The 24,624-nt window shown below is 40.9% G+C and overlaps 2 protein-coding genes across 12 annotated transcripts in view; one reads left to right on the forward strand and one right to left on the reverse strand.

Moving 5' to 3' along the window:
- XRCC4 (X-ray repair cross complementing 4) overlaps positions 1 to 15,763 on the reverse strand; it is a 99,495-nt gene extending 83,732 nt beyond the window's left edge. For 5 of the 11 annotated variants that reach the window (XR_013394666.1, XR_013394665.1, XM_077936246.1 and 2 more), the window contains exons 1-4: positions 15,651 to 15,763; positions 7,269 to 7,420; positions 6,759 to 6,911; positions 2,169 to 2,359 (exon numbers count right to left, since the gene is read on the reverse strand). Coding sequence is in view for 9 of the 11 variants with exons in the window: in XM_077936246.1 (XP_077792372.1) it covers positions 2,169 to 2,359; positions 6,759 to 6,911; positions 7,269 to 7,299 (375 nt within the window). In the remaining 2 variants the exon portion in view is untranslated. Of the gene's footprint in view, positions 1 to 2,168; positions 2,360 to 6,758; positions 6,912 to 7,268; positions 7,421 to 8,652; positions 9,549 to 15,650 lie in introns of those variants that run through there. The other 6 variants (XM_028747872.2, XM_028747871.2, XM_028747866.2 and 3 more) reach the window with 3 other exon arrangements.
- A 90-nt stretch (positions 15,764 to 15,853) lies between these two features.
- TMEM167A (transmembrane protein 167A) lies at positions 15,854 to 24,359 on the forward strand. The gene is made up of 4 exons (XM_028747874.2): positions 15,854 to 15,987; positions 18,217 to 18,326; positions 19,504 to 19,538; positions 22,807 to 24,359. The coding sequence occupies exons 1-4, from the start codon at positions 15,985 to 15,987 to the stop codon at positions 22,875 to 22,877; spliced, it is 219 nt and encodes a 72-aa protein (XP_028603707.1). The 5' UTR covers positions 15,854 to 15,984; the 3' UTR covers positions 22,878 to 24,359.
- The last annotated feature ends 265 nt before the right edge of the window (positions 24,360 to 24,624 follow it).

Here is a 24,624-nt window from a genome sequence, read left to right on the forward strand (position 1 = left end):
TTTGAAACTGGTATTGTATCAGGTGCCAGATAATATGCATTCTTGTAAAAAATCAATATTTTAGTCTAGCAGCACCTACACTTTGGAAGTCCCTGCCTAATGACATCAGGCAAACGCCTTCGCTATACTCTCCCATGGTTGCTCAAAACATTTTTGTTTAGGAAAGCTTTTCCAGACATATAGAAGTTACATGCGTTTTAATCTTGTTTTCAGCTTATTTTGTTTCCAATTATTTGTGAACGTTTTAAAAAATATCTCTGTGACTGTCCTTTACTGAAAATGTTATATGTTATTGTACATGGATTTGAGGCTTTATTACAATCAAGTGACAGATAAATTTTGTAGAAAGAAAGAAAGAAAGAAAGAAAGAAAGAAAGAAAGAAAGAAAGAAAGAAAGAAAGTAAGTCAACAGGACTTATTTCCAATGATGTACACTAAAGAGCGCAGCCTGATCTTACTGCAGTTTTCATGCAATAGCCTTGATGAGCACAGCTTCCCAGGTCTAGTCTGCTTGCCTGGTAAGCCACCTTTTGGAACCTACATGGTTCAGTGAGACTAGAACTATGGAAATAGAACTACAGAAAGGAATCTCAGTAGGGACAAATATGAGGTTCTACACTTAGGTTTGAAGAACCAGCTACACAAATATAAGATAGGAGACACATGGATTGCCAGTACTACACGTGGAAAGGACCTAGGGAGTCTTAGAAGACCCCAAGCTTAACATGAGTCCAGAGCGTGATGCAGCAGAAAAAAAGCTAATGCTATTCTAGGCTGCATCAACAGAAGTAAATTGTCCTGATTAAGGGGACAGTACACTTTATTCTTCCTTGGTCAGACCACACCTGGAGTACTGGGTCCAGTTCTGGGCACCACACTTTAGGAAGGATATGGACAAACTGGAATGTGTGCAGAAGAGGGCGACCAAAATGAACATAGGTCTGGAAACCAAGCTTTATGAGGAACGGTGAAGGGAATTTGATAAGTTTTTCTTGGTAAAAAGGAGACAGAGGAGAAAGGATGGCTATCTTCAAATATCAAAAGGGCTGTTACATGAAGAATGGAGCAAGCTTGTTTTCTCCTGCTCCAAAGGATGTGACCTCAAGTTACACGAAAGGAAATTCTGACTAAATATCAGAAAGAACTTTCTGACAGTAAGAGCTGTTTAACAGTGGAAGAGACTCCCATAAGAGGTGGTGGACTGAGGCCATCTATCATGGATGCTTTAGTTAAGATTTCTGTATTGCAGGGGATTGGACTAGATGACCCTCAAGGTCCCTTCAAACTCTACAATTCTATGGTGCAGATAGGTAGTTATTTCCTCAAAAAAAGTGCCTATTTCCCCTGAAACAAACACATATAAGTTTTCCAACATAAAAGTAGAAAGCATAGGGCACTGTCAGGAAGGACAAATAGAAGATGGTAAACGGCAGAGGAAAGATTTCTGATCTTTCTCCCTCTCATACGTATCCACAGGTATCACATTGGTGTCTATGGCCTGAGCAGTTGTTTTTAAGTAAAATAAATAGATGAAGCATTAAGGGACAAAACTACATAACATTAACATCATGTGTAGCTTTGAGTGTGAGTTATTGAAGAAATGTTAGTGACTTAAAACCATATATAAAAGGTTTACCACCAGGTCTGAAAAAAATTAGAGATCTGGAAAGCCTCTGTTTACCTCATGTGATAAATATTTTTATTTATCAATGCTAGTAACTTACAAGAAACTTCTGCCATTTTTCAAATCACGCCAGATAGTCTAAAAGCATTAAATTAAATTCATTCAAATTATGTTCCCAAGAGGAGGGTAAATACAAAGCTACATTATAATTTAAGCTGTTCCCATAGCTTTCATTGTTGTTGCCTTCATCAGAGTAACTATATAGCCTTTTACTCCTTGGGATTAAGACAATAACTCAAACTTAATGTATGTTTAACAAAATGATTCCTTGCTTTACTTAAATTTTGGAATCAAAAAGTCAAAGAAATCCTTATACTGATTAAAAACAACCTCACAGATCTTACCCATTACAGAATTATTGAAAAATAAAGTTTAAGGAATTGCTGTGCAGTGTCCACTATATTACTGAAGATTAATGGTCTACTATACTGAAACTCTCTTGGGAAAACCATAATGTAACAATTCTTAATAAAGCAATACTTACAGAAACATCTTTCAGATTCTTTTCATAAGAAAAATTGAGGCACTCTCCATCCACTCCTCCTTTAGAAATATCAAAATTGTATTTGTCTGCCAGTCCTCCTTCAAATAACAACACTTTTTTAAGCTCTCCAATGTATTTCTCTCGTTCCATTTCCATGTCAGCAGCTTCCTTGGAAATATCTTCCTCAGGCACTGTTGGAAGATTCCATACACATTTTTGTCACAATGCAGTTTCTTACAGGATTTCTTCAAAGTACAAAATAAGGCAAAACATGGTTGGTTTTATATTCCATCCCTTATCACATTCTGTAATTAATCAAACACTTTATAGGTCAATTTATTGCTGCTGACTGCTGAAGCAAGTAATTAAAAATCACCACAATGATTCAAAAGTTTCTAAAGCTAAAGAAATATGAACTGCCTGATGATATCCAGGTAAGGCACACATAAACCCACTAAAATAAAATGGTTTAGGTGCACATAACTCTGCAAGGATTATAGCCTGAAATCCAGGATTCGAACCAAACCTCACAGGATTAGAGGACCTTTCTAGAGAGCTCAGTAGTATTTGAATCAGCTCTCCTCTTTAATGCTCCTTATCTTCTTTTTTTTAACATTTACAACTCAATTTAGTTTTTGCTCGCCCCATCTGAAGTTACGCTATGATTTCAAAGCCCATTTCACAATCCTATGTTAAGGAAAGCATCAAACCAAAACATGTGAATGATTTGAAGAGTAAACAAGTACGCACTTTGGCATTGGTCTTGATAGCGTAAGCTCAACATTTCTACTTAGAAGTAAACACTACGGGCTTAGTAAACATATGCCTGGGATCAGATAATTATTTATCTCCCTTTTATATTCCACTGCAATGTATTTTAATGTTATTATTCAATTATTTTTTGTGCTCCTTTTCTTTCTTAACTCTTACACTCAACCCAATTCACAAATAAAGTTAGGTTTAGTTCAACAGGTCTTCCAACACCAGCATGTACCGCCACCCAGATTTCAACACTGATCCATTTAAGAGCCATCCTGCACATTTATTGATCCTTGTAGTGAGCCATTTCTCCATGGTGACACCCTGCACATTCCATGAATATGTATCACCCCTCTTCTTAATGACTAGGAGTCAGGGCCAGTATCAGCACCCGACACCCTTGGGTCACTGCTGAGGCCTCAGCCCCACAGCAGAGTCGAGCGCCAGTCCAAGCTCCCCTTTAAAATATCTGAACTGACAGTCGGATCAACTGCCATATTAATTCTCCAGCTGAGACATCTAGCTGTCAAATTCATCTCATATAATGCTCCTATATAGCAGGGGTGGCCAACTCCCAAGAGACTGCAATCTACTCACAGAATTAAAAACTGGCAGTGATCCAGTTATTCAGGTCCAAGTTGTTGAGCTTTTTTAATGGAGGAGAGCCACATTTTGGGGGAGTTCAAAGTTTAGCTGTTGGCCATTTTTAGGGAGAAAAGGGGACAACCACTCACCAACAGATTGCTGGGGAAACAAACAGCCTCACTAAACTCTGTGCAACAATGAAGGGTGGGGCTTTACCAGCGCTAAGGAAAGGGACCCAACGAACCTCCCAGGGGTCTACCAGTAGATCGCAATCGACCTGTTGGACATTCCTGCTATATAGCATCACTTTGGGGCATTGTGGGAAATTGTAATGGTGGTTAGACTGAGCTGCCAAGTGCTGTTTGTAATACAGCGGCCAGGTAAACCCAATGGGGCCAACTGACAAATGAGGAGGCTCCTCAAAGGATGCATTGTCCACAGTGTTAGAAACTGAGATATGAAAGCAAGGAGCTAAATGGCACCTTAAACCTAGGCTATGGGTACAACAACAGAATGTCTAGAAGTGCTTTTACATAAGAATACAAAACTGAAAATGAACGAACTACAGCTAAAATATTATGTTCATTTTTCATATGGTCTTGTTCTTCCCATGCCAACCCCCTAATATTCTTAAGAGGGTCTCTTCTCCAGTCTTCAGGGAGTAACTGGAAGTGGGGAGGCAGAAGTCATCCTTTCCTTCCGCTCTGCAGTTTTAATCTGAAATCTTAGGCGCAGTACTGCGCCCAGAGCTCAAGAACTGCTCATGCTAATGAAATTCCCTGTCACAAAATGCGCCTAGAACAATGGGAGTTTTGAACACTGTTTGTCCAAGGCCATCTGACACCTGGTAAAAATTTCTGTTTTTATAAGCATCCATAGTTGTTATGGAAATTTTCAATGGCTAAGTATTAATTAGGAAGATTAAATGTGTTTGTTTTATATACGCAAATTTGCTTTTTCTTTCTTTTTTCTGTATTTTCTTCTTTTCTTTTTTCTTAATTGTTTTTTCTTTAATTTTCTTTTTGTAGTATGAGATTGTAAATTCTTTGTATAAGTGTGTAATTTAAATTAATAAAGATTATTTTTAAAAAAGGAAATTTTCAATGGCATCTGTAATACCCACAACAGTTTTGCAGGGTAATACTATAGAGTACAATCAAGCAAGAAAAGGAACCATGGGAAAATGGCTCACAATGAAAATCAGATAATGTGTAGATTATTGGTGTCCATTAATCATTGGGAGGGTGACAAGCATTAGGATTTAGCAACTTGCACCCACCCAAGTATGATGATCCCCAGAACAATTGCTTCCCACACTTGGGAGCACAAAACAGGCATAAAGGAAGAACCCGCAAACAGACTTACTTTACATACACATATGTGTAATACTCTTCCTGCCAACAAGCTCTACGAGGTCACTTCAAATACTCGACATTTCGTAAACCACTTAATCTCTAAAGCTATATATGCAGAACAGTCATTTATATCCAGGCATGAACCAATAAGACATTTGAGATTTCTCTTCTGTGTCACCCCATGAGTCAAGCCACTGCTCAGTTTAAAAGGAGATTGCCCTGTCAACTCTGGGTAATTCAGTGATGAAAACCAAAAAAGAACACCATGGCTCTTCCTCAGTTTCCCTACACACATTAGTTCCATTGGACTGCAACCTGAATAAATGGAACAATGGCAGAAGTGATCATTAGGAGCTGTGGGGGTTGCAAAGGGTCAGCAGTATGCTGATGACACACAGCTCCACATCTTCACAGCACCTGAGGTAGGAAAGGCTATGCAATATCTAGTCCACTTCCTGGACTAAATGAGGTAGAACTAAATGAGGGTCAATAAACTAAGTTTGAATCCTTGGCAGATGCAGGCACTGCAGGTGAGTGGTTCCCATGTCCAGGAAATTGGTTGGTTGTCTGTTCTGGACAGGGTTGCATGCTTTCTGAAAGAAAAGGTTTGCAGTATGTGGCTGCTCATGGATCCATCTGTGTAGCTGGAGGCTCGGGTAGCTGCAGTGGCTAGAAGTGCCTCCAACCACTGTCCTGATCCCCTGGCCTACCTGGCGGCAAGTCAGTATGTCAAGTCCAAAGCTCAAAGACCAAGGGTCAAGCCACACAAGCAAGGTCCAAGGTCCAGAAATGCAGTCCAGAGTCAATCCAAGTAGCCAAATCTGAAGTCCAACGGTCAGGATACAGTCCAGAGTCAAACCCAAGGTGCAGTCCAAGAGTATCCAAGTCAAGGTCTACCAACATGGGCAGCTGAATAGACGCTGCCCCTCAGCTCTGCTTCCCTTTTGTACTTTGCATGTTGATTGCAACATCTGGACTTGATGAGGCATGTGACCCTCACCTGTTCCAAGCCTCCTCCAGCTTAGAAATCACACACCTCCTCCCAGAACTAGTGAGCCTCACCTAGCGAGCTAGGAAGATGGGCCATGGGCACTTGCCTGCCTCAGCCTCCTAGAGCGGCACTTCCGCTGCTCCCTATGCCTCAGAGCCTGCCAAGTTCATTGAGACAGTGGCTCCTCTTTCTCTGGTGATGGGTCCTGCTGCTCTGGTTCTGGTGCACTGACTCCCATCCCCCTCGCCATCCTCCACTATCCCGTGAGTATTTCCTTCCCTATTCCTTGCTTGCCCCGTGTATCCCAATCTTGGCTACACCCCTCACTGGGATCCTCTTCCTCCTCCCTGTCATCTCACCAGTTCATGACACCTATTGCTGGTACACCAGCCATGGGTGTTCTTCAGCAGGGATAGCGTGACTGTAGTGTATCACGGATTGGCAAGCAATGCACTCTGCGTAGGGCTACCCTTGAACTTGTCTCAATAGCTCCTCCTGATGCAAAATGCTGTGGCAAGACTGTACCATCAGCACAAAACTCTAGTACTTAAACTCTTGCATTGACCATCTATATGGCACGAGGCCAAGTTCAGGATTCTGGTATTAATTTACAAGGCCCTTAACAACTTTGGTCCAGGATATCTTAAGGCCCACTTGATACCTTATATCCCTGGCTGGCTGCTGCTGAGGTTTTCAGGAAAGTCACTGTTTGTGGCTTAGCCTTATAGTTCAACAATATAAGTTTTGAAGTTTTGCTTATGCATTTGAGGCCTGACTATGAAGAATCTGGGGGAAGTCTCATTTCACATATACCATTCTGTGCACTTGTTGCAGAAAAGTGAGACAGAAATCCTTGAAATAAATAATTACATAAATAAATAGCATCTGATCATACATCACCTTTCCCAGTCCAAGCTGATAGGCCATCACTGAGTACTACATCAAAACCGGCGCCCAAATCTTTTTGCCACACTATCTGAAGAAAATAAGTTGTGCCTGGATCAGAAACAGGGCAGATGCGAACAACTTTCTTCTCCATTGTTCTCCAAAAAGCTGTTTAGAAAAATTGAGAGATGGAGGATGGGGAGGGGGGGGAGAAACAATATATAATTTAAATCTATTCCCAGTCCAATGAAGAGGAACAAAATATGAAATTGGCAAGCTACGCTAACCACAGCTCTGCGAATTAATACAGATAATGTTTCAATTTCTCTATGGGACCAAATAATTTAAGCTTCCTTTATTTGTCCTGTAGGAATTTAAAATCTAATACACAAAACCTGCATGGCCTCCATAACCTGAGATTGTACTATACTTTAGAATAAATATTCAAGTGGGGTGGGAGTACTAAATATAGTTCACTTGAGCCAACAAGTGGAGGAAGAGGGACCTTTGTGTCAGGATTCTTACCTCTCCCAAAGCTAAGCACAACTATACACATGTGTGCAAACCCATAGGCAGTGGTCACCGCTGCTCACATGCATCCCTGGATCTAAGTCAACAAAGCCTTCTGCTCTTGAGCAATGGAGACGTTCAACTCCAAATGTTAACTTAGAAAACAGCTGCATTGTAATAAAAAGAAAAAGAAAAAAGTGAGGAGCAATTCACTTAAAATAATGCTGAGGGGCCTAAAGACTATAACCATAACAAAAATCACAACTGGAACTTATCAATTGGAAAAACATGCTTGACTTCTAAGTGAAAAATCAGTCTTCTACTCTTGATTGAGCATGAATACCCAGAGTAACCAATGCAAAGCTTAAAAGCTTAATTACACATAAGTTCCTTGTTTATTTCATTTATTTAAAAGTTTTTTATCAACTAAAGAAGCAGTGTAGATAAAGAGGCAAATGGGGAGGGAGCTTTTGATAGAAGATTATGGTTAAGCAAAGAAACACCCAAGATAATTTGACACAACCCACCCTGTAAAAATTCACCACACCAGCTCATTTCAGGCCTGTCAGAAACTAATCTAGGCTACAGAATGCAATGATATCATCTTCAGTGCATGCCAAACCTAGAGGCATCTGTAGATCAGGTCCTCTCTCTCATTCCACAGAGACATCAAGGATCTGATTCACTGTGGAAGTCACAGTTTGCACTGGAATTCCGATGATGCAGATGGCCTTTGAGCCTGCAGGGCCCAGACAGTATGGGGGCAGGACGGAGGGGGAATACAAACTTATAACACAGGTCCCCTTCAGTGCACATCATCCACATTACAACCGTATTTCAGCATTTGTTCCTAAAACACCCAGTAGCCTATTGTAATGCTTGTGAATTCTTCTGAAAATGTTTAAATAAACAATTAAAAACAGTTTGCTTCTATTTGTTACTGAAAGAAAAACACACATTAAAAACTTCACAAGTTCTTAAAAGCAGCTTTTGCAAATTTCTGATATGACAGCCAGTTGAATAATAACTGGTGGGATTTTACTTTTACAACAATATCACGGTTTAATTAAAGCAGACTGTTAAAACCCAAATATTTTCTAGCACTACCTCATTTAGATGCTATTGTAAATAAGACCCATTTTTAATCCTATGATAAGCATCTCTCAGCCAGTAATAGCCAGATGGGGAGGAGTATCCTGGAATGCCTTTAAAGATTCAATAAAGCTGCTTCTGTAGTCTGAAGATACTTGCCATCTCTGGAAAATTAAAGCACTCAGTCTCTATGTCCCTTCATTAATACAAAGAAACGCTTTAGGGAAACTGATTGATTACAGCAACAGGAAAGCCAGCATTTTTTTCCTAAGGGTTTGAAGAATCATATTACATATCAACACCTCACCATATAACTGCTAAGGAAGAAAGATTGGCTTGCAGGTGGGAAGCAGAGAGTTCCACCCCAATTTGTACATCACTGGCTGTATTGAAAGCATCAGACAGTTGACGATTGAGCTGCTCATCTTTAGTACTTTGTGTCTTTTAGTGTTGGCATCTATGATCTTTATTAGGCAATGCTTCCTTCTGGGTAAGAATCAGCTGTTGGCTGGCATGTAATTAGTTGGAGTCTACTCCACAAACAATGACAGTCCACATTCCTGATGAATAAACAAGACACTTTTAAAAAAATTAGTAGACAAATGATTTTGTACACTGCTTTGGACAGCACTCAGGCACAATACAGAAGCCAATTTTTAGGTTTCCTTCACTGTTCCACAGAGTGTCATTTATACTTCGACTCCAGCTTTTCCTTTCTGGCTTACAGAACTGTCTTTTGAGAGAGTGATTGAGGGAGAAAGGTTGCAGCAGCAGGTGTCTCAAACCTCCGCTATTATACTTTGGGAACATGCAGATCTAAAAGAAAAAATATTACAACTCTTGAACAATTACATTTACAGCTTGATCCTGTCCACATGGCACATAGCCTTAGCTGATCTTGCCATGTTTCAAGAAACACATGAGCAGTGGTGGAGGATTAGCCCCAGTCTGCCTCAACCAACCCCCATCTGCCTGTCCACTTACTTGCAAACAATGCACAGTGCACTTCCAACTAGCTTTCTCCACAGCTCATTTTGCCCTGGGAGGAAAAGGAGCACAGCAGTGCCCCTCTCATTGGCTTATCAAACGAGCCTTCCTTCTGCTAGCCTTAAGAGCTTGGGCCTGGTTGCGACCTCTAATGTGGATCAGGGCAAAGAAACACATCTTGACCCCCTCTACAGTTTGGTCCCTCCTTGTAAACCAATATTTCAACCCAATGCAAAAAAAAAAAAAAAAAAAAAAAAAATCTGCCAACTTTTCTGGTCTATTCTGTATGACAGCAGAGTGTTTCCATGCCAAAATGTGCTGTGTCGTCATTATTCTGCGTGGTACCTCTGGTCAAGAACTTAATTCGTTCCAGAGGTCTGTTCTTAACCTGAAACCGCTCTTAACCTGAGGTACCACGTTAGCTAATGGGGCCTCCTGCTGCTGCCATGCTGCCAGTGCGTGATTTCTGTTCTCATCCTGAGGTAAAGTTCTTAACCCGAGGTTAGCAGTCTGTAACCTGAAATGTCTGTAACCCGAGATGTTTGTAACCCGAAGTACCACTGTAATTATTTTTGAAGCAGCAGGAAAATTCTTGCAAACCTTCTATCACACAGGAGCCCCAGAACCATTCACTCATTCCTGCAGTCAGGATGTTTGAAAAAAGACTGTTTCCCCATCACTCCTGAGGGAATTCATAGCAAGAATCTCTGTTACAGTTACTATTGTGGTGTGCGCACATGCACACACACACACCATCTACCCCCAAAACTATTCTCTACAGGTACTCCCTGAACACCATCAGTCAAACAGTGTGCCTCCTTCCATCTTAGAAGTGCAGAACTCTACCCAATAGGATGTTCACAGTCCTACCTCCACTCAGCAACGAAGAGCAAGGAAAGCAATGTCCCACTGGGACTAATGCTATATGGAACTGGAGGAAGTACTAGCAAACCTAGGGACCCATTAGTTCATTGATCCCATGCTGACTGTGTCTCCTTTCTAAAAGGCAGGAGATTCAGCTGAACGACATGCTGTTGCTGAGTTATGGGCCAGAACTAAACATGCTCAGTAGAAGAGAAGCCAGGCAGAAGATTTGTGTATGTCTTAGGTGGCAAGGAAACATGAGCATCTCAAACTTGCAAGTCAAGTCTTTAAAGTTTTAATTTGCATTTACAGGTTAAATTTATATGAACAGAAATGGTCACTGATGGCTGCAACAAAACAAAGCAATGCTTAAGCTAGCTTTCTGGATCTTAGCTAATGTAAACCAGAACAACTCATGGTACTCTTGACTTTATGGAAGAATAGCCATTGCTATGTTCCTCCCATCAAGCTAAAAACTCAGAAAATATATAATTAAGCAGCAACTTAAACAATCTCATAACTAATCAGCTATGATTTCTTCTTGTTAGAACAATATAACATTGGATTGTATCCAGCGTTACTTCTACTTAGAGTAACCCTATTGAAATTAATAGGCATGACTAACTTAGGCACAATTAATAGGCACAACTAACTCTGAGCAAACCTTACTTACACATAACTTATTATGGGTTGCTACTGTATTATTTTAAAAACCATAAGCACTTTATAGTTCTGTTGACTTCAAAATAAGTTTTCATAAGATGCTTACATTTTTCAAGCTGAAATCAATGGAACTGGAATTTCACTAACTCTGGCTGGATTGTGCCATGGTTTTTACAACCATGTTCTAATGTGAGCTGCATCAGACACACAGCTTGATCCACAAAGCAAACAGATGAAATGAACTTTTTTTGGGTGGGGAGTGCAATGAGCCCATTAGAATATTACTCATCTCAACATCAGTAGCACAGTTATCAAAATATTACAACATTTGGATATTTTACTGAAGTTTGCACACAATGGACTGATTAAGTTAGCTGCATTTAGATACCACTGAAAACGGGACTAGTTTGCCCCATTGGTTTCAATGGGAACATATTAACTAAGCATGTATATTACAACAAAACAGTAAAGAAACATAGACAACTCTATGTAGTGATGTATTTCCTATGTTTTCTGCTTTCTTTTGCCAAAATGTCTCAGAGGAAGTCTACATTTCACATTCTCAGGTCATTTATTTTATTCTCCAATAAAGGAAACACATTCTTCATTTCTGAGAGTGGATGGTGGACCTAAAGTAATATTTTTTGTAAACATTATTATTGTATATCATTTCCCCCCAAACATGGACACAGTAAACGTCAGTCCTCCAGTGCATTTCATTTTGGATCTACTGACAGCAACCAAAGCCAACCTTAACAAAGACTCAAATGCAGGCATAATCAGTTTCCTGCCACCTGTGGATGGGACTGAATTTGGCCTTCATCCTCATAACCACATGAAGCTTCTGGGTCATTTCAAATAATATTCAGCTAAACACTCAACATGGAGCTTCTACTGACAACTCAGCTTGCCATATAAAGGAAGCATAATTAACATTAAAAACAAAATAAAATGTAATGAACAAATTTCAAGTATAGTCTAAATCACTACATACCTTGAGCATTAATGTTACCAAAAAGGGGAATAAATAATTTAGTGAGAGCAAGTTAGGGGAAAGGACCTGCCAGTGTGCCTCTGCTCTCCATCACGTCAGGGGCATAGTGCTGTCTGCTGGTGCTGGGAGAGGAATAAAAGCATTTCAAATAGTCAAGATTACCCTGCTATTTTGGATGTTCACGTATTCCTCTCACCAGGGAACATGACCACTACCAATTTTATAAACACTGTTCCTGCAGGTCCCAAATCAATTATATCTCATATTAAAGGACTATCTGAACTAAATCAAAGTGTACAGCAGGGAGAGGGGAAGTTTAGGGAACTGGGCGATCCAATCCCTTGCTTCATACTACCAACCTGGATCGCTGCAAGTACATATCAAATCTTCAATTTACATAATTCCATTTTGCAAATGTATCCATAAAGGAAAACGGCTGAGATGACAGAAACTATTTAAAGTACCGGTGTCATTCATGAGTGAAGCCGGGGGGGGCAGCTGCCCCCACCCCGATCAAGTAAAACAATAGAAATACTTAACTAATGGATCAATCACATCAGTTCTGCAACCCTAACAAAAGTCTTGCCCTCCCCCAACAAAAATCCTGGCTACGCCCATGTTATCACCACACAGATAAAATTGTTGCAAACAACTTCCATGCTGAGAACACCTTACCAAACCTGGCTTAGGAGTCTGGACAGTCATGACAATCATAAGACTATGATTGCACACAGCTAGTCACACAAGACCTTGTGTTCTGGTCTGGCCCAGATTTGGGTGAACTATGTGTTGCCAGAGGAGCATGGAGCTGGCTTGCACCTCTTGTCAATGAATTCATTTGCAGAGCTGGGAGATAGAGTAGAACAATCTGCTGCCAGACTTCTGAACTCTATATATTTTTCAACCAGTTCTACCAAGTCTTCTAGTTCTGGCCTTGTTGACGCTCAGAATAAGGAACTGACATAGGCTACTGACACAATTACTCTGAGGAATTAAGGTTAATCAAGTTGCAGGAACAAATCAGAACACAAAAGTCTGGACGTGTCCGAAATTGCTGGCCCATGTCCCATGTGGTGAGCTACACAACTGCAACCTCTCAGGGAAGACACTTCCAAACTTGCATGGTTCCACCCACTCACATTTGCCATTGGATTTTAGGCAGAAAAGTGTTATATAAAGACTTTTCTAGCTAATCCTTGGTTAAGTAATGAAGTTTACATAAGCTCCAGTGTCTCTTACATTTCTGGGCTCCCTCCATGGTCCGAATTCCTACTCTCTGGTTTGTCCTTTGATCCTGTTTAGTCTATGCTTCTAGCTAGTTATCTTTTGCTGCCTATTTGTTGTCTTTAGATCCTGGTTCTCAGTTCCCAGGTTCTGACACTTTTGAGCCCACAACCCAGCTCTGACAGGAGAACTGTGGACAAAGCTTATTTGAAAGACTGTGTTGCAATGATAAAAAGATCCTCCTTCTCTGCCATCACTGCAACTATGGAATGTTGTGCAGTAGAGCTATTGTTCAGTTTGGAAATGGCTATCACAGTCATTTCTCCTCCAACCTGACAGCCTGCTGTAACATAATTGTTGTATGTTTGCAGATAAAGTTGCTCACATCCATTCGAACTTGTTATTGTTGGGTCAAGAGTTATGTCTGAGATGTTCGTTTCACCCACTTATCTCAATTGCTTGGATCAGTTCCAGTTATAATTAACTGAGGATGTTGACAGGGTGCTTGGAAAAGTCCATTCAACCACAATTGATCTTTGCTTTTTATGGTTTATTAAAGCTAGCTAGAAAACACAGCCCCTATTGTGAACAAGGTAGTTAATTAATAGTATTTATTAAAACATTTTAACATTTTGTCCCATCTTTCAATAATGCTAATAATACCTTGAGCAAGAGTGACACAAAGGAGTGTTATGGCAAGCCATCCTTCCTGAAAATGGTGTCCCCCCAAGCCAGTAGATTTGGGGAACTACTACCTGGAACCCCTTGAAATACTTTTTTTTTTTTTTTAAGATAGTTAAGCACATTGTGTTTGATCAACTCCAGGCATTCCTGGGTGATAAGCTATTCTAGACCAAGTCAGAATAGTCAACATGGTGCACTCTAGTTGCTGCTGGGTTACTACTGCTATCAGCCCCCGTCAACATGGCCAGTGGTCAAATAGGAGTTGAAGTCCAACAATGGTCACATCCACACTATACAATTAAAGTACTCTTATACCACTTTAACAGTCACCACACTCCACAAAGGATCCTGGGATATGTAGCTTGTTAAGGTTGCCAAGAGAGCCCCCTCACAGAGCTACAATTACAAGGACCCTTAACAAAAATAGAAGTCATACAAGGGCACTCTCTCTGAAAGTAGTTATTTAATAACTTCTCTTTTTTTCATAGCTGGGCAGAGTAGCAATGAATGCAATTGGCAACTTAAAACCAGGGAAGTGATTATTATGGATTCCTTGGGTCCCATTAAATGGTTAGTTTCACTGTGGTATAAAAAAAATTAAACATAATTTTTACTTCAGGTCAAAACCCTAGGTCCTAGTAGGAACAAAACTGGGGTGTTCAGAAAGATTGGAAAAAGCTCTAGTCCAAAGTTCCATACAGATCTCTTTTGGCTCAAACTAGGAAATTCTCCCTGAAAATACAGGCAACTTCCCATTTGCAAGCGTTAAAGTAACATGTGACAACACACACACCGTTTTCAGCACTGCAGGGGGGTTGGGGCGGAAGGGGGCTGGGCAGGCTTGTGTGTGTTCTGCTGGCACACGTGGTGCCTCAGATAGAACCCCTGCATACAAGGGGAGTTGCCATTTGGTCCAATTTCATTTCATATACAAATACAGCAGCCCAGAAACATCAGATAGCACAGCTCTATGCAAGTGTCTGGATTTAGTGCAGCCAAATGTGTTGTTGTTTTTTAAAAAAAACCCATCTTTTTAATTAAATAGTTTTCAGCTTTGTATTATCATTTAGACCATGGACCAACTAAGTTGTCTTGAACTACAGTGGGGCAGGCAAAAGTCAGGTCAGGATGTACTGACAGATCATTGGGTGGCTTTCTGGTTCCCAATTGCAAAAACAACGTTGTAATATTAGGCTGCTGAAATGAAGAAAGTAAGCAAACAGCAGACCTTTTCTGCGTGAAAGGCCCGTGAACCCACTTCAATCCTGGTACCCAACGCCAATTCTTAAGACTCAAACTGTGTTCGGAGTAACTTTGCACCACCTAGTAGGTCTGGGGGCTTCTCGTAAAAAAAAAAACACCAAAAAAAAACAAACCACCAAAGCATATAGGATGACTTATTTCCGATTTCGACGAACTACTTTTCACAAGATCATCTAAGCGGAGAGTGGCTTGTCAGTTCAAGACTCTCTAGCGCAGCCTTGGGCACCCTCCAGATGCTTTTGGACTACAACTCCCATCAGCCCCTGCAAGCAACGTATGAGGAGCACCCAAACAAAACGCCTAATTCTCGTATAGAAAATACATTATAGGTGCCCAGAATGAATTATCTCCTCCCTGATGCAGAAAGAGAGCGAGGAAGAGGCGCAGGGCGGATAGGACTCTTTAGGGTTCAGTCCTGACCACCATGCCGCCCAAGAAGGGAGTCCTATAGGGGGAGCGGGGTTTACTCCTGTGTAAGCGGGCACAGAATTGCACTGCTGGCAAAAGACGTGTTTCTTCTCTCCCGCCCGCTCCTTCAACGCGCCCCTTGGAAGGAACTTCCTCGCTTCCAACCCCACACATTCGCCCCCCACCCGGCTCTGCTCCTTGCCCGTCACTTTGCCTACCTCACACCGCATTGAAAACTGCCACTTCCGGCTTCTATAACCAATAATACCTCCCCCCGTTTTGTGTGTGTCGGTTGGAAGTGCCCCGCCTCCTCCTTTCCCTTGAGCCAACGGGAAGCCAAAGCCTTTCCCTGTTTCGGCCCCTCCGCCGCCCTCGAGCGCTGCCCGTCCCACTCACGTCCTCCAATGGGAACGCCGGCCCCGTCTTCTCCTGCGCCTATCCGGAGCCTGTGCCTCCTCCGAACCAATCAGTGGGGCGTCTAAGGCGCCGCTTCTTCCGTGCCCCGCCCCTTGGCTACCGGATGTGTGATGTGGCTCGCGGCGCTGCGTAACTATGGTAAGCGCGGCGGTCGGGGGTTTATTTGGAGCGGGGGGGGGGGGGGCTTCGGTTAGGTCGCCTTTGTCTCTGGTAGTCTGCCTGTGTTTGTGAGTGGGGCCGTTGGGCTCAGTGATGGGCTCCGGGGGTGGTCTCTGCCCGTTTCCGCTCCTTCCCCGCTCAGCCTCTCTCTCACTACAATAGTGGCCTTTCCTTAAAAAAAAAAAAAAAAAAGGTTGTTGTCGTTGCAGCATCTTCCCTTTCCCAGAATGTGGTGGTGAAATTATCGTTTGTGAAACCTGCTTCCCCCTTTTTAACTTACAAGAGGTTCTTCTTGTTATATTTTAAATGCTGCCTTCTCACCTGCTATTCTAAATACTATACTCAAGGTCTCATGTCTTCTTTTTACTTTCCCCAGAGCAGCACTAAGATTCTTTAGGAGTTTTTTGGTGCTAATAATGACTGGTTAATAATAATAATAATTTACATTAAATTGCAGAGGCCTTTGCGTGACTTTAAACTGGCCTCGCATCAAGATGCCATAGGTTTCCACATAAAAAGCACTGGACAGTACCTGTTAAAATGCAGTGGCTAAACAATTGGAATTAGTGCCCCTTTGCATGTGTGCAGCAGCACAATCTTATTCCAAGTTTACATTGAAGTAAGTTTTGTTGTGTACAACGGAGCTTCCTCTCGGGTGGATGTGCACAGGACTGCAGCGTAGTGTTTAACATTATTTACATGTAACTATTGTGTAGATAAAGGCACATATACAAGCCATGCTGTTTACATAGGATTTCACTAATGGGGTTTTGTTTAGTAGGAAGGTGCATATATGGACCGAGCGCCAAACAGCTTTTGATACTTTGTTGGGATGAATAGTGAAACATCACCCTATATCTCTAGTTGCTTTTGAAACATCGCTTGGTTTCAAAAGAGGTTAGTTGTGGCTATTGTTTGAGGAAAGACTAGCCCAAAGTTTCCATTTGATGCACAGTCCTTGGTTTATGATTCTGAGTATTGCCCATAGTTCTTTCAAATAGTGAGACCATAGATGTTCTGGTATAAAAACTACTTTTTCTCTGCCTTTTCACTTTACACTACACATATCACTTCTCTCTTTACATCAACTATAGCTGTCTAGGTTATGAGTTTAACAGGTTCACTTGAAATGATATGGTATGCCCTAATTCAGCTCTCTCTATATTTAAAAATCAGTCCATCATACTTCAACATTGCCAAGAAATATAGTCTATGATTAGATAGGATAGATGATGAGATGCAGATAAGAACATAGGAAACTGTCTTATATGAATCAGGCCACTGGTCTATCCAGCTCAGCATTGTCTACATGGATGGGCAATGGCTCTCCATGCTTTCAGGCAGAAGTTTTTCCCACCCTCCTTTTGGAGGTCAGTGATTCAACTCAGGATCATATGCATGCCAAGTATAGGCTCTACAACTTGCTACTCAAGGATTAAAAAATATTAAATTGTTTCTAAATGCTAACAAACAAACAAACAGCTGAGCTGCAGCCCATCCTCAGAGATAGGAGAAGACTTAATTATCAATGGCTTGGATCAGCAGGAAAAGGCTTGACCCCCACATCAGTAGTGTTCCCAAGCTTACTCCTTTAATTTTACCTTAAAAGGGAATGGCTGCAGTTAACACCTATGGGGAAAAGTAAAATGCTGGACTTGTGATAGCATTTCTTTGAGGGCAAAACCTGACCTTGTGCTTTAACACTGTGTGGCCTGATCCTCGTTGACAGGGTATTCCCTAAAGGAGAACAATGTGTCTGTGAGACTTCCGGTGCCCTCAGTATGTCCTTGAAATGCACAAGTCTTCCATTTGCACACACCCTGTCTTCCATAATTATGAGCATTTTGGTGGTTGTGTGGTACAAGCAGGAACGCCAGAGTTTCAGATAACTTTTTCATCAGTTGTTTTTGTTTTGAGAGTTGAAATGCCTGTTTAGTTTGTTGTCTATATGGTGGTTACAAATACAGAGTTCCAGTAGATTATGTACTGTATTGAAAAGAAATCATATTCTTGTACCGATTTCTTTGCTAGGAGATTTAGGGTGTGTGTGTGTGTACTGGAATTGTAAAGACGTACGTAACATAATGGGCCCCCAAAACTCACTTTTTTCTACTCACTGGCAGGGAGGGATGCAGAAACAAATGGGGCAGGAAGGCGATTTTCAAAAGTGAACCATAACTCCTCTTCTGTTTTACTTTTTTCTTTCAGTCTGCAATCTTCAATTTTCAGAGCCTACTGACAGTAATCCTTCTGCTTATATGTACCTGTGCATACATAAGATCATTGGCTCCCAGGTTACTGGATAATAATCAAACTGGGTATGTAACTCTAGAAATTTTGGGGGAGGGGGGAATATAAATTGCATGTTTATAATCTCAGCATGATATCTGACACAAGTGATAGAGTAGACCCATTGAAATTAATGGACAAGTCACTTGCCCATTGATTTCACTGGATATCACCATTAATGGATTTTCTTCTCAGCTGTAATCATTGACGTGAGATCTGTGTCATAAGCATTTTAACCTTTGAAAGCCTAGCTAAACTATAATTCATTACAACAAATCTTCATGAGCTTTTGCTTCTTGGGTTATTAGGGGAAGAAAATTGGAGGTTGATTTCTTTTTCAGTGTTATATGATACCTTTCTTATCGATGCACACACAAGGTGGTTTAAGATTTTTTTAAAAACCCAGTGTCAATCAATTAAAATTAATGAAAGAACAGTTAAATCATAAAAGCAACATATCCTTAAAAGCCCTAACTTCAAAAAAGAAAACTATCTTAAGTGCAAATTGAAAACAGGCAATGAAAGAGCCAAACCTACTTTCAGAACGGGGAAGCCAGTCATTCCACAATTGAAAAGGCTAAAATGAAACAGTGAGGGGACGGGACAAAAGAAAGACCCCAGAAGCTAGAACAAGAACTCAAGCAGGTTCATATGAGACAAGGCAGTTGCTGAGGTACCTGGAATGGGATTACCAGCAGCGAAAGTCTTGCATAAGGATGCTACTCCCAAGTACTTGGCACAGCAAACCACTTCAGTATCTGTGGGCACATCAAAACTATTTAGTGACATAGCAGTGTGAGTTCCTTTTGCAACAAAAACAGCTGAAAATCCTACTAGGCATGCCTGAGCCATTAAGCATGGTGTGTGTGTGTGTGTGTGTGTACACAGTGGACGCCTGGGTTGCGAACGTGATCTGTGCGGGAGGCGCGTTTTCATGCGCAGGTTGCGATTTGGAGCTTCTGCACATGTGCAAAGCGCCGAAACCTGGAAGTAACCCATTCCAGTACACGTCTGTAACCTGAAAACGCGCAACCTGAAGCATCTGTAACCTGAGGTATGACTGTGTGTGTGTCTGTGTGTATACACAGACACACACAGTCTTCGAATTCTAGCCATAACTACTCTATCTCTATTAAAAAGGCATCCAGTTATAAGCTTAAAATATGAAATGCTGCATTTTTCTAATTTCTCAAAATACATTTTCAGATTATTGGGCATATTCTGGAAGTGTGCCAGGATTGGTAAGTGTGCATGTTCTGTTTCCCAAAAATATACTGTATTAGTGGATGTTAGTGTGTCATCTAAGCATACCTTTTATTTGCCTTAAAAAAAATCTTCGTGGTATTATTTTCAAATACGCAGCATGTGCTTTTCTGCAATTTCAACTTTGATAAACAGACTGCTTAATGTAAGGGTTACTAGTATTAGGAATCAAAATGTGTAGACTTAAGAGCAAAAATGTTCTGGATACTGAATTACAGTCTTCCTAGCAAAAGTTCAAGCAGTAAATTGCTCTAGACTCTCCGCCTGTCTCACAGGGTTGTTGTGGGATCAGTCTGTAAGGACTGCATGTATGCTACTTTGAGCTGCCTATGGGAAGGCTATATGACAGACAAATGTGAAGAGTGATGTGAGAGATTCAAGAATAGTCGTGGTGCATGATGTAAGGCACTGCTTTCCTGGCTAGAGTGGCACTGCTGCTTGCCAGAATGGAGGAGGGGAGCGCTGGGTTAGTTGTGGCGGCAGACGCATGTGTGTCAACCTGCATCTGCTACCCCTGCCACCCTTATATTTCTCTCATCCTCCCTGCCACCCTACCCTGCCACACCACTACAACTCGAAGGGTGGTGCAGTGGAAGCACCACACTTCATGTGCCATGAGTGCCCATAGATTTTGTTCTGTCCTCAGCACATAAATGCAAACACAAGAGAAGCTGTGATTTAGAAAGGGGCACAGGAGGAAAGGGTTAAGTACTCTAGAATGCCACTTTCCCAATCTTCAAAGCAGCACATGAGGCTAATAGTTATCAAAACAAAAAATTAATCACTTGTTCAAAAACCTGTTGTGCCTAGTTTTGACACAAAAGATGTGGCAGGTTTGGCATGACCTTATTATAATCATAATTTCTTGTCTGGAGAGCCAAAAATTCTAGCAGACATTATGTGATTCTCCCCCTCCTGCCTTCTGACTGTTTTAGCACTTGTTCTCTTTCTGTAAAAGGATAAACACAAAGCTACATCAGTGTAGAATGCAATTCTGCCCCTTGTGTTTAAACGTCTGCACCTTTAAGCAGACAAGCTGTTGCCTATTTGTAAAGTAGTGCTAACAGGCGTTGAATCCTAATTGATGATGGATGCCTCTCTCAAGAAAATTAAGAACAGAAAAGTACAACATGTAAGAAAACTGTAGGAGGTGGACTTCCTCAACATTAATTCTAAGCAGATGTGAAATTGCAGACGTTAATTTGCACAGCTATTTGCAGTTTAATTAAATGTGTGCCAGATGATGACAGTGTCTCGTAATGTAATTGGGGTGGCCCTCACTTGTGCAAAGACTCAGTGAACTGTTTCTTGCTGTGGAAAGATTTCTCACTAAGCAGCCAGCTTGTGTGAGCGGATACTTGTATGCATATTCCTTTGCACACACCACCAATACAGAAGCATTAGCAATGCCATCTCCCAACTCCTCGAAAGATTCCATCAACAGTGTCTCCGGAAAAAATTACATCTCTCTTGGGAAGACAGGCGAACTAATATCAGTGTACTGGAAGAAGCAAAGATCACCAGTGTCGAAGCAATGATTCTTCAACATCAACTTCGTTGGACTGGTCATGTTTGGATGCCTGATTATCGTCTTCCAAAGCAATTACTCTATTCCCAACTCGAGAATGGAAAGCGAAATACCAGAGCACAACAAAAGAGGTTAAAATGCACTCTCAAGGCACATCTAAGAAAAGGTAGCATAAACACTAATAACTGGAAAACAATTGGAGAACAGCCTTTACCAAAGGTGTCATGGACTTTGAAGATGCACGAATTCAGGGTGAAAAGGAGAAATGAGCTAAGAGGAAGGCATGTTTGGCAAACCCTCACCAGGATCAACTCCCACCCAGAAACCTATGTCCCCACTGTGGAAGGGCATGTGGATCCAGAATTGGCCTCCACAGTCAATTATGGACTCACTGCTAAGACCATGTTCATGGAAGATAATTTTACTCAGCTACGAGTTATCACCAAAGAAGAAGAATTATATTTCATGCTTAACATACTCTGGGTATTACAGCATTTATTCAGTTAAATGTTAGGTTGTTTTTCCAAATGTTACCCACCATAGATATATGGCAACAATTGTTCACTACAAGAGAAACATTTTTGACATGTTTCTGCTTTAGGGCAAGGGTGGGGAATTTCTTTTGGCTCCATGGACCAGATCATTATTAGGATCATCCTTGCAGGCCAGATTTGACAGGTGGGTGGGGCTGCCCATCTGTCAAACCACATGACATCATTAATGACACTGAGCGATTGACAAACCCACCTTCTAAAATCCATTGTGCAGGGTTTCCAAGCACCCAGCAACCCACAGAGACTGAAAGGAAGTATGGGAGCTGTCATAATGCCCTTTACCAAAGTGGGTTTTGAAGTAGCCTATTTAAGCTGGCGGGAGATAGGGGAGAGGCAGCTCCTTCTCCCCTCCCCCACCAACCTCCACTATCCACCTGCTCAATTAAAGGAAAAGCACACACGTGCTTCACAAAGTACTTTTGCAAAGGGCTTCAATCTGTGCTCACCAACAGGGAACAGAGCCAGTGCAGCATTAAACCCAGTGACATCACCAGTGAACAAATGGTGTGGTTTAGCAACTATGACCTTTTGGGCCAAATTGTACCCCCTGATAATACAAGACTGACTTACAGGCTGGAGGCTGCCCATGTCTGTTTAAGGCTGGTAGTACATATTAGGAGTTTCAAACTCTTGTGCAAGGAGAAGCATGTTAAGAAGATTTGGGGGAGGGCTGAGCGGTTACAAGGAGGGGGATTACAAACTTACAATTGTAAAAGAGAGGCTGTATTTGTGTTTCTCTGGTGCCCTTGATGCACTTTACCCCTGTAATGCTGCAGATTTACCTTACAAGTACTGTTCCCATAGCCTTCACTGGAAGTGGTCTGGGCAGACGATTAGGTTGATATTGACACATTTTGCATATTTGTAGATATTGCATTGGGGCAGGGGTGGCCATACCTTCTCTCTGTCTATGCTCTGTCTATCCTATCCAGGTGTGGTGTCCTGCTTGCACAATAGACTGTCGTTCATACAAATAGCATGTCCCCTTCATCTCCATCCCTCTGCACCTTCCTGTACATCCCAAAAACGTGCTTGGAATTCTCATTTTTGGTGTCTTTTCCCTTGCAGATTTCCCTGCTTCACATTACTGCATTTCTTTCAAGCAGTCATACTCGCTTGTGTGATGTGAACTAGCCAGTAATTCAATTTTGTTTCTTTTTCCAGGCGAGCGGAAGAGCCCTTATGTAGCTGTGTGCTGTATTGCGATGGCCTTCAGTATTCTATTTATACAGTAAAAATGGGGAAATGTCAGGAATAGATTTGTCAAGCGCATTTGGAATAAAAGACTCGGGGAAAACAGAAGAGATGAAAAATATGATCTACACTTCACTTTCTTTGTTAATGCTGGACAAGACACACCTTTGACAATTTGTTTCCATATTTCAGTTAGGGGAGCAGTGGTGTATTAAATTAAAAAAATGCAGTTATTAATTAATACTGTCATACTTCTGCCGAATTCTTTTATGTGAACTGTATTCTGAATTTCAGATGGGATATTTTAAGATGGACAAAGTAGAAACCTCTCTTTGAGAATTGAATTGCTATTAAAATACAAAACCTTTTAAAAAGTTTATATTTTTTGCAACAACTTTTGATTTTAAAAATATGAAATCACAGAGATAGAATTCCAGTGTCACATTAGCAAACATGATTGGGCTTCTCCTTCTCCTTCCCCAAAGGCCCCTGTGCCTTCTCCACTCTTTTCTGAAGGATTCCCACAACATGAAAATGCAGGAGGAAGGAGACGAAGGAGAAGTGCTGTTTGCATGAGCGACTGCCTTTTGTGCAAGCAGGATGCCAAAGCTGGATATCACCTTGAAACAATAAAATCTTAAAACCATTGGCAGAGACAGAGTAAAATCAGATCAATATTGTACCATTATCAACAAAAGTGGTGGTGTAATAAGCAGTAGAGATTGAGGTAAAGCAGGGATATATGCAAAAGTTCAAAACAATGTTTCAAATTGGAAGCACATGAAATTTGTGATTAATTGTTTTATACACACACACAGGCACACATACAGGTTGAAAATATTTTTAAATTAGTTAAAATACCTGTAAAATAAAAGAAGTACATTTTACAAAGAATGAATCCTGTTCGCAATTACTTCAGGCAAACACTACTCTGTATTAAAGTCAACACTTAACAATCAAATATTTTTGGTTTATTCTGATTTTTTAAAAATAAACATTTATATAATAACGTGCTGTGTGCTTATGATATCTGCAGGCTGTTAAATTCTGGAACTTGTCTTGAATGTATGAGAAATATATTTGTTTATCCTATTATGAAATCCAGAACTTTTCCTGAAACCTGGCTTTTATATTCATTCAGTAGTTGTATCTGCTGGAATATTCACTACAGCTCATACAAAAATTCAGAAAGGAACAATTGATAATACTGGTTTATTTATGAACTGAGCTTTTCTAATGTGGCCATCCTATTTCTGCTTAGCTATCTTTATATTAGGGCTACTGTAAACAACAACAACCAAAAACCCTCTGGATTTTGTGCTTATTTAACAAATAATGCTAATATCCTTGGACCTTCAAGTGTATTTTTGTACTCAGTGATGTGTTCAGTTTCTTACAACCTTCTGACGATTCTCTTTACAATACGTTATGTTATGTTTTTCAAAATTACAGTAATTGTATAAATAACAGAATGAACAAGCGCAAAATTAAAGAAAGGTCATTGCTGAGCAGTTGTTGCTAAACTCTTGTGTGGAAAATGGTGTGTATTTTGGAGGATATTTAGCAGGCAGTATTTTTCACACAATTAAGATGTAAATTTATTCATGAAACTGAGAGGCGATGTCAGCAGCCAATGGATTCATATTCTTTGAAAGCAGTGTGGCATGGCATAATCCTGCATGTAGCGTTTGCAGAACAAGAATGCATAGAACTCCCAATATGCACATCACAATTTGTTGTGTGTGAAGTTTCTGAAAACCTGATCAGAAGGGGCCAACCATGACTACT

Source organism: Podarcis muralis, chromosome 11, assembly GCF_964188315.1.
Source record: "Podarcis muralis chromosome 11, rPodMur119.hap1.1, whole genome shotgun sequence".
In the NCBI taxonomy this organism is placed as follows: Eukaryota; Metazoa; Chordata; class Lepidosauria; order Squamata; family Lacertidae; genus Podarcis; species Podarcis muralis.